The sequence below is a fragment of the Misgurnus anguillicaudatus genome, chromosome 17 (assembly GCF_027580225.2).
Source record: "Misgurnus anguillicaudatus chromosome 17, ASM2758022v2, whole genome shotgun sequence".
NCBI classification, from domain to species: domain Eukaryota; kingdom Metazoa; phylum Chordata; class Actinopteri; order Cypriniformes; family Cobitidae; genus Misgurnus; species Misgurnus anguillicaudatus.
The window spans coordinates 2,791,284-2,806,830 of NC_073353.2; the positions used below are offsets into that span (position 1 = coordinate 2,791,284).

General features: G+C 36.3%; 1 protein-coding gene across 5 annotated transcripts in view; it reads right to left on the bottom strand.

Moving 5' to 3' along the window:
- The window catches only part of fmnl2a (formin-like 2a), a 79,896-nt gene that overhangs the window by 43,839 nt on the left and 20,510 nt on the right, over positions 1-15,547 (bottom strand). For all 5 annotated transcript variants that reach the window (XM_055214623.2, XM_055214625.2, XM_055214622.2 and 2 more), the window contains exons 2-4: positions 10,428-10,511; positions 6,198-6,278; positions 2,562-2,638 (exon numbers count right to left, since the gene is read on the bottom strand). In XM_055214623.2, the coding sequence (XP_055070598.1) occupies positions 2,562-2,638; positions 6,198-6,278; positions 10,428-10,511 (242 nt within the window). The remainder of the gene's footprint in view (positions 1-2,561; positions 2,639-6,197; positions 6,279-10,427; positions 10,512-15,547) is intronic.

Below are 15,547 nucleotides of genomic sequence, written 5' to 3' on the forward strand. Positions count from 1 at the left end.
TTGTTGTGGTCATCCTCGTACGAGTGTGTCCACCGAGAACGAGCATGAGACTGGCTGCAGTTTCTATAACGGCCACTGGTGTCAGTAACGGTTAGAAATTTCTCAACTTACGTACAGCCCCTTTAATATCAAGCAAGTCCTGCACTTTATTTTCTAATTTCTCCATGTTTTAAAACCAAAATGTGAGACACGCATGTGGATGAATAGGGCCGGGTATTGGCAAGGGCTATGATACGTATCACGATACAATGCAGTGCGTTGCATTTTGCGATACATTGCATTACTTATCAAAAATGTAATCAAAAATAGAGCACCTACAAAAAATAGAGCACCATCTTTGAAAGCTGCAGGTGTTTTTACATTTTCTGCCATTTTCTCACTCCCTCTAACTTCTGAGACATTGGCCGAATGGCCGTATATGGCAGACAACCGGACAGTGACAACTACAGCAGCGGCAGAGGAGGTCGTTTGACACACACAGAGGGATTTGATGGGTTTTTTTTAAATATCGATAGTGAGATCGAAATATCGATACACTATCGCTACGATAGTTAGCTGTATCGATATTTTTGCACATCCCTATGGATGAATGCATCTTTGTATTAGATGTAGATTTGTATTCACTTTTATTAGTACACTACCATGTTTTGTAACACACTGTAGGTATGATCCGTTAGCTGGTAAAAGAGCTGTGAATGGATACACTGAGGATATCTCAAATATTAATATGGCTAGTAAATTAGCCAATATAACAGGGCAGGCGTCACGGGGTGGGCATTCGCGGCTTATACCCTAACAAAGTTTTTTAAAAAGGAAAACAAAAGTGAAAGTGACATGGTTGTCAAGTATAACGTAAAGTTTAACGCGATAGCGCTGTGGGTATGTGAACGTGCTATAGACTACACCCCACCCCCCGCGATAATGGTACGTTCCAGCCGCAAGCGCAAACACAGAAATGGAAAATTAGAATAAGTTATAATTTTTCTGTTTGTTCCAAAACCCGAAACTCCAAAGCAACAACCCAAACACGTAGAATTGAAAATTAAACCAAAAGACAATTATCCGTTTGTAAAGTACTCATGAAAATTGAAAAATGAAAGTTTGAAACCATTTTGATTTATTTTGATGGTGCAAATTGAAAAAAGAACTGCAAAGCGTTACGCGGACCGTGTTGCCAGCATGGGTCACATGTCTTGCACTAATCATTTTAATTGGACTACCAAAACTCGATTAAAAAGTAAAAAAGTTTCTTTTCCTAGATGATAACTTTGCGTGACAAACTAATATTTGAAATAATGTGAATGCATACTGTTTTACATAGGCTACTATTTTGTATTTAGTAAGTATTATACAGTAGGCAGTATTGTTATGGAATGTTTTAGTACAGTGTGTGTAATTCCAGAATAACTTATTAACTTATTATCATTTATAAAAATTTCCACTGCTATTAAGTTCCTATTATGAGTATTTGGCTACAAATGCAGAGTCGGGTAAATTAATGTTATTTAATTTATTTTAAGGTTTAATAGTGCCAGAGATTTTTTTTAAGATGTGTTTTCATCGATCGGATCACAAGTGGAGGCATCACGTTTACACCTGGTATTTAAATCTGTCTCTTTTGTCCACTTTCGACCGCTTCTGTCCTCAATACTGTGAGGGAGGGTGGTCTGTCGAGATGGTGGGCGAGTCTCTCCGCTGTCATTTAAATGCCAGCGGGAGTAATGATGAGTTTATGTGGACGCAAACTAATATTATGCCGGAGTCCACTGCTTGTGTTGTAAGTAAACATGCTGCACAGTGTTTTGTACATGTATATGTTAGAGCTTTCTCTGAATTTTCAGCGCAATTGATGAAATAAGGTCGCTCAACTTTCACACGCTTGCAAAATGAAACTGCGGAGATCAGCCGCTTAAAGGTGTAGCAGAGGATTTTCTAGAATTTTAGAAAAGAACCGCCTTCTCCACTTTTTAAAAAAAAGCAATTGCGCAACACTCTTGACTGACAACTAGGAGAACCAATAGTCTTGATGATCCACCCGGAAAAAGAAAATCCTCCGCAATACCTTTAGGTTTTATCATTGAAAGGCAAAAAAACACTGTACATCGTGTGTTCGCGCCATTAATCAGAAAAGACGTAAAACATTGTGTTCAGTACCTCAGATTAGATAAATGGGTGGAGAGAAGGTGGTCGCGTGTGGCTATTAGAACGCATTCAACCACATGTGCGTTTACACTACAAAAGCAATCCGGTCGAAAGGGGTTTCGACTACCTCTGAATGTGATGGTTTTGAGATGCAAATCTGGCAACCCTGGCTCTGCGCTTGCGTAGACGTTTGGTTCCAATTATATAGAATGGACATGTAAACTTTATTTTAATTTTAATCAGATTGCAATGTTTAGGGTACATGTAAACTGTATTGTTATAACCTTCAATTTGATTAAATTCAGTCGGATTGACTATATTTTGTGCATGTAAACATAGCCAGTGTGTGGTTCACAGAACAGTAATCACATGTGTAAACATGAAATAATCGATACAAATACATGGACAGGTGATCTCACCCAATATGATTGGTCCGTAATGAGATTTCCAATTCCCGCAGGACCTGTGTTGACTCCTGAACCCTCCTCCTGAACTTCTGTGCAGAAAAGAAATAGAGGACATATTTAACCTTAGACATCCTGAATCATATACACTCTCATCCCAACTTTAAGTCATGGGCGTCAAGCAAAAAAAAATGTGGGTGGGTCCAAAACGTTTACTGGAGTAGATGTAATTTTCTTGTGTTCAGGTGCCTTCTAATTAAACAATTGCTGTTATAGCCTAAAAGCTTTGTTTACCTTGAGTTCCAGCCCTAGCGGGAGTGCAGTTTAGTCCTAGACTAAAATAAATGTAAGAGCTTTCCAAACTGAAAACAACTTGGACTGACATATCTTAAAATACATCAGCGCCCTTTGTTTTATCTCAAAATGCACACACGTAATGTTTTTGGTAAGGCATGTTTGTTAAAACTAGTTATATTCCCTAATTAAACTAAGGTCTAGTCCTGTCTTAAGATAATCCCTGTCTGAGAAACCACCCCTTAATGAGGCAAGTGGAATGGATTTGATGAAGCATTTGATTGTGTAAAAATTAAAAATACAATGCACATTTGGAAATTACTCTTATTTTTGCACCATTTTAATATGTGACTTTGTGACATTTGTGATATTTTACGATCTCATCATCATCATGTAAAAATATACATAATGACATTTTTAAATTGTACAATATTTATACAATCATGGCAGTATAGTATAAGTTAATACTGTAGTAAATAAACAACGTAATGTGGAGTAATGAGACATGACCCCTCTACACAAGTATAGTTTTTTGTAAGGTTTGTTTGTAAAAACAATAACTAAGGCTAGTCCTGGATTAATCTAAACCCTGTCCGGGAAACCGCCCCTATGTGTTTATTTAAATTGGAGGAGGGGTTCTAACTGTATCAAAATAACAATGTGAAAAGGCTCCTAAAACAGGCTTCGGTTTGTATGTATAATATAATGTAATTTCTTCATGTTTTGGGTGAAATATGACCCAGATATGCTCTTTGTGAAATTTTCCAGCTAAGCAATCACATGAACTTTGAAACAACACCTTCTGAGCAATAAAATGTAGTGTGGGATTAAAAAATGATCGATAACAAGGTGTTTTATTGCTACTTACATAAAGTTATGATAAATACTGGATGTTTCCACTGGATTATTTCGATAACTTTGATAAGTGGGCTCAAAGTTCTGCCTCTAAGTCCAAACTTTTTGTTCTGCATGCCATTGCCATGGATACAGTGGGCTTTGTTTCTGACCCAATCACGTGTCAGGTGAAGTGCATGTGAACAAGCCATTAAAAAGACAGACACACTGCTTTCATCAGACTTGAGGATCAAACTATACTTCAGATTAATGATGAACAACAGACCAGACATTAATAATCAATCACTTTATCTCTGATATCAGATGCTGAAATGATTGCATCCTTGGACGTTCCAGACCAAATGACAGCAAAGGTTTTGAGAGAGCAAGAGACAGAGAAATACAGTAAGCAGGAGGAATGTCTGCCTGCATCCCAGTTCTGTACATTCATACTATGAAACAAAAAGAATGGCATTAAAGTTTCAGATTAGATTGTGGGCTTAAGGTCTGTGTAAATGAAATCAAAGATTATTACTTGTAACACATGTGTTTGTGCACATAAGTCACTATCACTTCAAAGCACTTTTCATAATCAAAAAGAATCAGAGAATAGTCAATGCGCAGAAGACTGTAAGCAACATTAGCTTAAATGCATACAGGCTTGCTTTGAAAACACATCAAAAAATATCTGGTAACTTTTGTCATACTATAGAGATTTAGGATGCACTTTTAAAAATCTTTTTAAACATTGTTCAAACTAGAATGCAGAGACAGACAGTAAGAAAGAAATGCATAAAAACAAAGGGAAGGAGGGGAATGTGTGTTGTTTCCAATATGGGTGTGTTTTGCACATGTGGATTTGGGATGCAGTGTGTGCATGTGTGTGTGTGTGTGTGTGTGTGTGTGTATATATATATAGAGCTCATGCTCCGACCTCTACTTTAAGCATTCCCAGCTGTGGAGAGAGAGCGAGAGAGAGACAGAGAGAGAGAGAGAGAGAGAGAGAGAGAGAGAGAGAGAGAGAGAGAGGGAAAGCGGTTCTCCAGAGGTCATCCTGGAATGGAATCAATGGCACAGACATTCTTCAGGACCCTCTGGATTGACCCTCTTCCTGCTGCGATTTCATTGGCTCAGAGCTGAGTATGGAATGCACCGTATGTAAAGCTCTTCGACACACAAAGTAACGATTGTTCACGTCTAGAGAATAGAGCCGTGGTGAGAATGTACAGCCATTACTCTGTGTGTGCGTGTGTTTCCCTCTGTGTGTGTGTGTGTTCATTCGCCACTATATTCTGGGTCTTTCTATCCATCTGTTCATCACTTTTTTGTCCTCTCATGTTTTTCTTTCTCCATCTCCCAGTCATTCCCCACCCCACAGCTTTCATTTTTCTTTCTCATTCTGCGGGACATGATGTCAACCGCTGGCGTGTGTAACGCCCTTGAGAACATCTCCAGAACATTTCAGTCGACAGCACAGTCCTGTGCTCAACAAGAAAGACGTAAACATCCTAACAGGACAAACTAACTTTAATATTCATCACATCTAACGCCAATTCCATTCATTCTCTTTTTTCATTTCACCTCATCTCATTGCTTTTGAACATTATAGGGTTAAACTTTTCATATGGGTCATGGCATACTGTATAATTTTAGGATTTTCATTTTTGTCCCAGAGGTTTATTTTTATTGGTAGTTTATTGTGTCAAAAACACTTAGGCTATAATTTAGTTTTTTTATTCCTCATGTTACTCACACTTGCAATTAAGCTTTTATTTTTAACATTGTTACATTGTTGTCAACAAATTACTATAAATGTTCTTTACATAATACAAATAAGCAATAGCGCTTTGCTGCATGCATGCATAAGCTGCAGATCAGCTGTTGGGTTCGATATAGTTTAAATTTTTAAATCAGATTGTGATGTCTTGTTGGATCTTGTTACAAATCTCTGCCTTCATTTGTTGCTCAATACTCTGAGACATAATGGGAACAGCATAGCAACTTCTTGTAGTCAGGGCGCGCATCTGTTTATTAGGCTGTCAGGAAACAAAATGATGTTTTAAAGGTACTGGATTCAAACTTTGAGATCTTCTGAAAAAGATCCAGTCTTTAAAAAAAAAAAAAAATATATATATATATATATATATATATATATATATATATATATATATATATATATATATATATATATATATATATATATATATATGGTTTTATTGAAAATTAGATGCCTTATATGACCCTTTTTGTTATTTAATATTAAATTAAATAAAGTGTGACATTTTATCACAGGCACCAGGTCTGTCCAAACAGGAAGATAAACATATCCTAGCAGGAAGTAAAATATCTGCTGTTCCTTTCTTTTTCCAGTGTTCCTAGTAAAGCTGTAAGGGTGGGACTCTATGAAGATTAAGATATCAAGAGCTATTTTGCTTTTGAGGTCATCCTTTTCATCCATCCATAAACACTTACACACACAGCCACATGATTGGCTGGAGAGAAGGGAATCAAATCCGAACTCACCTTCCTTGTAACAGCTGGATCAAGATAACTCTTCATCTTGTGTATGTACGTGTGAGGAGGATTCTTCACCTGGAATCGTTCCTGGAAAGACAGGGAGAGATGTTATTTGTCTCATTGATGTTCAGTGTATGAATTATAATCTATGTAGTATTAGGTTTGTGTTTATAAAGTGACAAATCTGCATATTCACGAATACACAAATTCCTATGCTTAGAAGTATATGATCAAAAAATAGGGCTGTGTTTTAAAAAAAATCACACTATTATAATCATACTAGTCTTTGTGATCAGATCATGAAAACAGATACATAGTTTACATTACCTTTATTATTTATAAATAAATTATTATATTATAATTTCATGAAGGCCTAAATTGTGAAATTACCTATATTTTCTGTACTTTATCCATAATTTTAACACTTTCCAGAAAATAAAAAATCTTCCACACTTTTTCAGTTTATCTGTGACATGACATTTTTCAGAAGAGTAAAAATTTGATACTTTTAATTTATTACACTGTAGATACTAGTACACTAATAAACCATGTGTATATAGCAGTTATTTGTTAGGATAGTAGTAACGTTAGGATAAAGGGTTATCTTTCTGTAAGCATCACTTATTTTGATGTGTGAATGCTACAAAGCTGCTGATCCAACCCCCGGTCAACATAGCACATAACAGGAAAAAGGAAGAGACCCAGTTCCCTTCAAAACAACACAAGGCCCCTGATATATCTGTGTTTAACACTGTCAAACTTTTAAGAACAGGGGTCAAAATGTATCAGTGCTGTAGAAATACAACAGACAACATACAGGTGCTGGTCATATAATTAGAATATCATCAAAAAGTTAATTTATTTCACTAATTCCATTCGCAAAGTGAAAAATTAGAATATTACTTAAGACCGATACTAAGAAAGGATTTTTAGAAATCTGGGCCAACTGAAAAATATGAACATGAAAAGTATGAGCATGCAAAGCTCATTGGGGCTCCTTTTGCCTAAATTACTGCAGCAATGGAGTTTAGGGTTTAGGGTTAGATTACGCAAAATTAAACAGTGTACGCGAAATTAAACAGTTGTCACCTGACGTTGGGGTTAGAGTTAGGTACGACAGTTGTCACCTGGCGTTGGGGTTAGAGTTAGGATTGGGTAGGGATGTCATTATGTAAATCTAACCCTAAACCGACGCGAAAATGGTAAGAAAATAGGAAAGAGAATGCAACGGACGTAATAGTATTGAAGTCCCCAGTTCGTCAAAAAATGACGCGAAAGGTATACCCTCCCCGTCACATATTGACGAATGGTCAAGTGTCGTCAAATATTGACGACATGGGGTGAGGATGGGTTGGGTTATGGTCAGGCGAATGGGCTGGCCAATTAAGAACAGGGATACCATGGTCCTTAAACCAGGTTTTAAACCAACTGGTAGCTTTACCACTGTGTGCAGATGCCAAGTCCTGTTGGAAAATGAAATCTGCATCTCCATAAAGTTGCCCAGCAGCATGAAGCATTAAGTACTTTAAAACTTCCTGGTATACGGCTGCGTTGACCTTGGACCTCAGAAAACACAGTGGACCAACACCAGCAGATGACATGGCACCCCAAACCATCACTGACTGTGAAAACTTTACACTGGACCTCTGGATTTACTTTCATCAGAGAACATAACTTTGGACCACTCAGCAGCAGAGTGGCTTGACACAAGGAATGCGACAGCTGAAATCCAGGTCTTGCATACGTCTGTGCATAGTGGTTCTTGAAGCACTCCAGCTGCAGTCCACTCTTTGTGAATCTCCCCCATATTTGAATGGGTTTTGTTTGACAATCCTCTCCAGGGTGAGGTATCCCTATGGCTTGTACACTTTTTGCAACCACATCTTTTCCTTCCCTTCGCCTCTGTATTAATGTGCTTGGACACAGAGCTCTGCGAACAACCAGCCTCTTTTGCAATGACCTTTTTGTGTCTTTCCCTCCTTGTGCAAGGTGTCAATGGTCGTCTTTTGGACAAATGTCAGGTCAGCAGTCTTCCCCATGATTGGGTAGCCTACAGAAGTAGACTGAGAGACCATTTAAAGGCCTTTGCAGGTGTTTTGAGTTAATTATCTGATTAGAGTGTGGCTCAGGTGTCTTTAATATTGAACCTTTTCACAATATTCTAATTTTCTGAGATACTGAATTTGTGATTTTCCTTAGTTTTCATTTATAATGATCAAAATTAAAAGATATAAACATTAAAAATATATCAGTCTGTGTGTAATGAATGAATATAATATACAAGTTTCCCTTTTTGAATGGAACTTTTTAAAGATATTCTCATTATATAACCAGCACCTGTTACAATATCTGAAATCTGACACCTGCTGCTCTGTGACGCGCGTTCAGCTCCGCTGAATTCAGGCAGCAGACACATTCAGTTGATAGTGTTTGCTCTCTCTAACGAAACGAAGTGAATTACACGAAAATATCAAAACGATGGTGAAAGACGGTGTCGTGGTGGGCAAGTGATCTAACCGGTGAGAGGCTGAAGCACCGTTTCACCGACTATCACGGCAAGCTAGTACCCAGTAATGATTTCTGAGCACTTCCTCACTAGATCTTTAAAAATCTTTCATGTATATATATATATATATATATATATATATATATATATATATATATATATATATATTAAAGCAATAAACCCCAAGAAGCAGTGGGTTACCAGTGCCCAGTGCATTTTATAACAGCTAATGGGCGTTGTTAGGCCCGACGCGAAGCTGTTATAAAATGCACTGGTAACCCAACGCTTCGAGGGGTTTATTGCGTTTATAAAACGGTTACTTCATATGCATAATGTTAGCGGGGTTTTATAAAATAAAACACAAATAAGTTGTAATTATATTAGTATAAATATTACTCTTCCGCCAAACAAAGTAGTTCTTCAGAATCAAGTGTGGCTGCAACAGAGCGCAATTCTCAAGCAACACAGACGCAGCAAAGACACAATGAAAATATAATGTAAGACTGTGATGTTTATTTTATAAATCAACATTCATCTAAAATATACATTAACATTTATATCGTGCAACTGTTGAAGTGATGATCAAATATGCTTGGAAGCATGCTTAACTTTTTCCCAGTCAGCGTTTTTTTAAGTTGCCACCCAGTTTTAGTTGAATGTCTTACAGAAAAATTATCTTCTTCAAATAAACACAATAAAAATAAAATATCAAATGAAAGAACAGACCATCCGCTTTCCAACAACATCAAAAAATGTTTCATCCTACCTTCATTTGTTCTCTTATCAGTTATCACCTCTCAAATTTTCAGCTAAATGCGGAGATAATTCCATTTTTGTGAAGAACTTTAGTAAGAGGTCAGATTCATTCAACGCGGTTGTGTCGAGTGAATGTGTCAGTGTTTAAGTTGGATAAGATTGCCATCTAGTGGATAATAGCGGAAATATCAATAAGACAAAAAAAACTTCAGAGAACGTTTTCTCTTTATTGACGAAATGTTTTATTTATTGACATTTATCTGGATATCGCCATAATTGTGCAAATGTAGAAAAATTAAAAAATGATTAAAGACTGTGGTGTTTATTTTCATAAATCAGTACGCAGCAACAGTGGCGCCATGATACTTGTGATGCGGTCTGAACCGTGGGTTTACCGGGGTATTTTATCACGGCTTAGAACGCGTTTCAACCAATCAGAATGAAGAACCAGAACGAGCCGTTTTATAAATATATATATACAAACACTTTTTTATAAATATTTTCAGTAAGCAAGCCCTTACTTCCCCTGTTGTTACTCCTCAAAAACTGTAAGACATTTTCAGAGTCTTCCCTACATTATTAATTATTAATTTTTTATAATACTAATTAGTATTAGTGTCTTGATATGGATAACTATAGATACAGTCAAACTATAAAAAATTGACAATGTTACCATAGTGCAAGACCATTTCACTGCTAAAGCAATACTGCTAGTCACATTCCCACTAGGATTATCATCGGCAATATGTCCTTCATTTAGATGAAGGGTTCTTCTCTTAAGTGCAGTATCTAAATGAATGGCATAATGCTGATGATAATCCTCGAACCAACCTGCAACTTTTTTGATCGTAAGCCCAAATCTTCAACCACTCGCCAATTGCTTTTTGTTTAATTCATAAACCTACATGCACTAGATGAGACACTGATGTGTGTGAATGGAGTTAATACTGCAAGTGGAAAAGTGAAGGATTTACCTGGTCACATATGAGTTCCCATTTCTTCTCGTTGTCATATTGTCGTAGTAATCTTGCTTTGTCTGGAGGCAGATTCATTGAGTTCTGTATAGAGACACATAGACTGCAGTCAGTTCATGTTCAAACAAACAGACCAAACAAATAAATCAATCCATACTAAATAATTCTGAATAGAGCTGAGAACCTCAATGATCTTTCATCAGATCCTAAACCACCATTGGTATACCGCAAGGCATTCTGTATTCATTTTGAGTTCATAAATAACACATAAAGTCTTACGTTCTCAAGGATTTTGTTGGTTTAGCTGAATATTTTTTTAATTCTGGCTCCATAATGCAACATACATAATGTTCAGTAAAGGTCATAATCCTATATTTGCCTATAGTTATCAAAAAATAAATTCTACTGTTTTGCTTTCAAGATACAATATGCTTTTTGCACCCAACGGATCACATTCAAAAAGTATAAAAACTGTTAAAATTGTGCTTTTAATCATGCAATGCCATTTAAAAGAGGCAATTAAACAGTGATCGAGTGAGATAAATGTCTAGGTTATCGCCAAGCTGACTCCTGAAAAACAGCCAAACTCAGCTGCATTCATTCACCAGATTGATTTCAAATCTTCTTCCATGTCTGTGCCTGTGTGCAAAATGTGCAAGTTCAGCAGAAGAGCAAAGGAGACACATGGAGCTACATGTTTACGCCAGCATCTTCTCTATCTGTTCAAACAGAACAAATTCTACAGCAAAAGAAACCTGACAACGCTCCAGTCATGCATGTTTACAATCATATTGTAAATACAAATTTGAATAAAAACAGCAGTTGTTGTAGTTTAGAAATTAAAAACCATAATGCAGTCTATAATTTATTGCCGGTACTGTTACAGAAGCAAAAAACACATTCATTTTATTTACAGAGAAAATGATTTTTAGTGGTATTGCTGTTGCTGTATTGCCCACTATGATATACAATGAAGGAAACAGAAGTCTGTGTAATCACATTTTTAACCTTACTGAAGAAAGATGACAGTCAGACAAGTTCATTCTGAGGATGACTTTGACATGCCAATGAAGAACATTAATGTACTTCCAGATCAAAGTAAAATTGTGAGGTCACTGTTCATTGGAGACAAAAAAGGTTATTTAAGTTTAGTGTCTGGATCTCCTCAGTATATAGTAAACATTCATGATTGGAGCATGTGTCTGATTACTTTCTGCAGCAGTATTTGCATGTACTGTAGTCGAGCAGCTTTGCTTAAAAGACACAAAAGTATGTAATGACTAACTTGCCAATCATTTTTAATATAGCAACCTTAACAAATGGCTATTTGCAAGACAAAATGACTTTTGCTGTAACTCTATACATGTATGTTTTCAAACTCGAGATCAGACCTCCATCTCTATTCAGTTATTACACAAGCGTTGTCCTCTACATCTGCCCTACTTTCACACATCTGCTGGATGGAACTCCCCCAAAATACTGCAGTCACCAGAGCTTTATCTGTACCCCACCCTTCTGAGGAAAACACACCATCCACCCAAACACAAACACAGTGATGAGAAACCACTGCCAGAGCTGTTCAATTACATCTTAATGTGGAAAAAAAACTACTGAACATGAGCCATATTATTTGTCAGTGTATGCTGTTGTCATGGGCTGATCTTGATCTTTCTCTGTAGATTTCCAACATGCAGGAAGCTGCTTTAAAAGCGGATGGGTATGTTGTGTTTTCCAGTCTCAAAACAGCAGCTGCCGAACGGAGGGAAACGCACCACGAACCATAATCTACACACACAAGGACAGCCAACAGTTTGGGTTTGAGCAACACCTTCAACTGCATGTGTTCATAATGGAGATATATACTGTATATTTTGTCTACATAATGTCTATAACCACAGAAAATAATTTAGATTAATCCTTCAGTCAAATAAGAATTGCGTTAATGGGCAAGAAAATCTACATAGGATATCGTTTGGTTACTTGAAGGAGTGTTCATAGGACTGACATGACACCTTCATAATCATGACATGACACGTTTCATGAACATGAGGGAGATTTCATACATGTATATGACAACTGTCATTAAGTGTCATTCGTTCAATTATGTCATTTTTAATGCAAAGATGAGATTGTTTGAGATGTCTTTGTTATGACAACTTGACATAAACCAATACATCATAACTTGTCCTGACAACTTGACATTACCAAGACAACATAACTTGTCATAAATCTGTCATAAACATAACATAGCAAATAAATGATAAACTACCTAGCTTTATGGGTTAACATTACAATAAACTGTCAACTGGTTTTGACATTGGCTGTCATTAGGTCATTATAATTGTGTCTGACCACTTTTTATCGGTGATACAAATTGAACTTGTTATTAAAAAATCATTAAGTGTTAATACTCTGTCAAATAGTTTTATAATACAGTCATAAATATTTTTCTTGACCTCAACTACAGTGGTACAAATTAAATTTGTCATTAAAATGTTATTAAGTGTCTTATAACAACATCATGAATATTCTTCATTTCATTTTTTTTCCACCAGGTGTTAGAAAAATAAAATCAATCATCCAATACTAATAATAATACAAATTAAAAGTGATAAAATTATATTTTATTACATTTGCAAATTAAATGAAAACAGTACAATGGTGGGTTAAGTCATGCAGCGTTTGGTCCATATCACTGCAAAAACGTCAATTTAATGTTAAATAAATTAAATTAGTTACATTTTTTTCTTAGTTTTTGTCAGAAAATTTCAGAACACTCTGTGTGAGCAAGAACAAGTTCAGTTAGTTGTTAGTTTTTTTATGTATTGTGCACATACATAAAGCTAAATATAGTTTTTGACGTGTCTGTTTTTTAACAAATAGTATTAACACTTAATGGCTACATGTCCATATACGCTAGATCATTGAGGTCATCCAATCAGATGCTTCTCGATGTTCCACGGTCTAGGCGTAAGAACAAAGGAGATCAAGCATTTTCAGTGGCAGCGCCTATATGATGCCTAAAAAATGTATGACAAGTTATTTTGTCTTGGTAATGTCAAGTTGTCATGATGTATTGGAAGTTATGATGTATTGGTTTATGTCAAATTATCATAACAAAGACATCTCAAACAATGTCATCTTTGCATTAAAAATGACATAATTGAGCGAATGACACTTATTACAGTTGTCATAAATGTGCATAATCTCCATGTTCATAACACGTTTCATGTCATGATTAAGAAGATGTCATTTCAGTCTTATGAACACCCCTTCAAATAAAGTGTTACTGATTTTTGCTGTAAGATTTTAACACTGTATGGTGTGTTAACATGATATTTAATAAAATCACGTTTTAATCTTACCTGTGCAAGAGTCAAGTTTTGCCTGATTTTTTACTTTTGGCTAGACATAAATTACCTTAATTTATATAAACTGTGTTGTTTAAATGTCTATACCAATTGTTATAAGCTACCACATCATTGCTTGTCAATAAATAATCATTAGCTATATTTTCATACAAAGTTGCAAATAAAGCAGCGTTTCCATCCAGTGAGCTAGAGAGCAAAATCGTCACTTCCTGATAAATCTGCTATCTGCTTTCGGATGTGGATTCCTGCAGTTTGAGTTTACAGTTAAGTAAGACCTGGAAAGTAGTATTACCGAACCATTGAGATGACAGACTTATTCATTATGCATTTTAGATGCTGTGCAATGTGTTCTGTAAGCTGGTTAGTCCAGTTATGCCGTCCAACGCGCAAAGTCACGTAACTTTTTTGATGTGCATCTAGGGATTTATTCCGTTATGTGCATGTTTTCTTTCGTATAGGGAATTAATTCAAATCAATTGAGCGCATATGTTTTTATGCACATTTTTAAAATTTATTTGCATCTTGGCATCTTTCCATCTGACATTTTTATTCGATACTCCAAAATGCGCTTAAAAATAGGTGGATATGGAAAAATAGCTATCGGCTTCAGATTCTATTGTCATTAAAGCAACACTAAAGAGTTTTTACTCTTTGCTCCCCCTACAGGTTGGAAGCGGAATTGTCCATTACCACTCTCGTAAATAATTTAGCCTACTGCAGCAAAGCTGGCTCTGATTGGATTGTAGGTCTGCTGTAAAGCTAGTTTTTGTAGTTTTCACTCGAACTACAGGACTGCGACCTGACGGCTGGAAACTTCTTTAGTGCGTTTTTGGCCGATAGAGGGCTGCAAAGCGAATGTGAAAGTGCCGTTCACCCTGTTTCGAGTGGATAAACGACTGAAACTTTTTTGGAAAACGTTATTTTAAGGTAAAAAAAACCTCTTTGGTGTTGCTTTAAATTAAATGACAAATGGTTAGTTATTTATGTTACCCAGATTGTGTCTTCCCATCTAAGTAGGCGGTATCGAGCCAGAATAAACATCAATGCAGCAAAAATTAACAGAAGACTTCCAAACCTTCCAGGAACAAATTCTTATTTAGGTTACTGATGTCATTTCTAATTTTGTGTATAGTAATGGTCAGTTTTACCTCTGCAGCTAAGACCATTAATTAGTTTGATTACCTGTGTCTGAGTGGTTCCTCTGGGTCAGTCTCAAACATTCAAACCACTTCAAATCCAAATAACCACCTGTATTCGGCGCACCCAGAACCATACACCACCAAACGCAGCTCCTTAAACGTTCCCTCATTTACAGCACTAACCATCATGTACAGTACAGTAAACATAAATGTGGCTTTAAATTAGAGTATTAATAGAAATTGAGTAAAGCAGCAGACATGTATGTTTTTTCAATTGGAAGGCTGTATTTTAAATAAATGAACTGCACTGAAGATATGTACAGTGCATAAATGGGTATAACAGAGCACTGTTTTTATGGAGTTTACATTACAAGAGTGACTTATGAGGTGCGGATGTCTGAGGCTGATAAAGTGTCATCACATTTTAACCATTGTCCTGTACAGTCTCTATAGTTTGAATTTTCGTTGTATCAATTGCACAGTGCTATGGTCTCTGTCTCTCCTACAGTCTTAGTGTACGAGACGTTCCTGAAAAAAAGCAGTAACGTGTGGAGGACAGCTGCTCTTTTACTGACTCAATCCCTCTGCTCTTTTCTCTCAGTGAGGCATG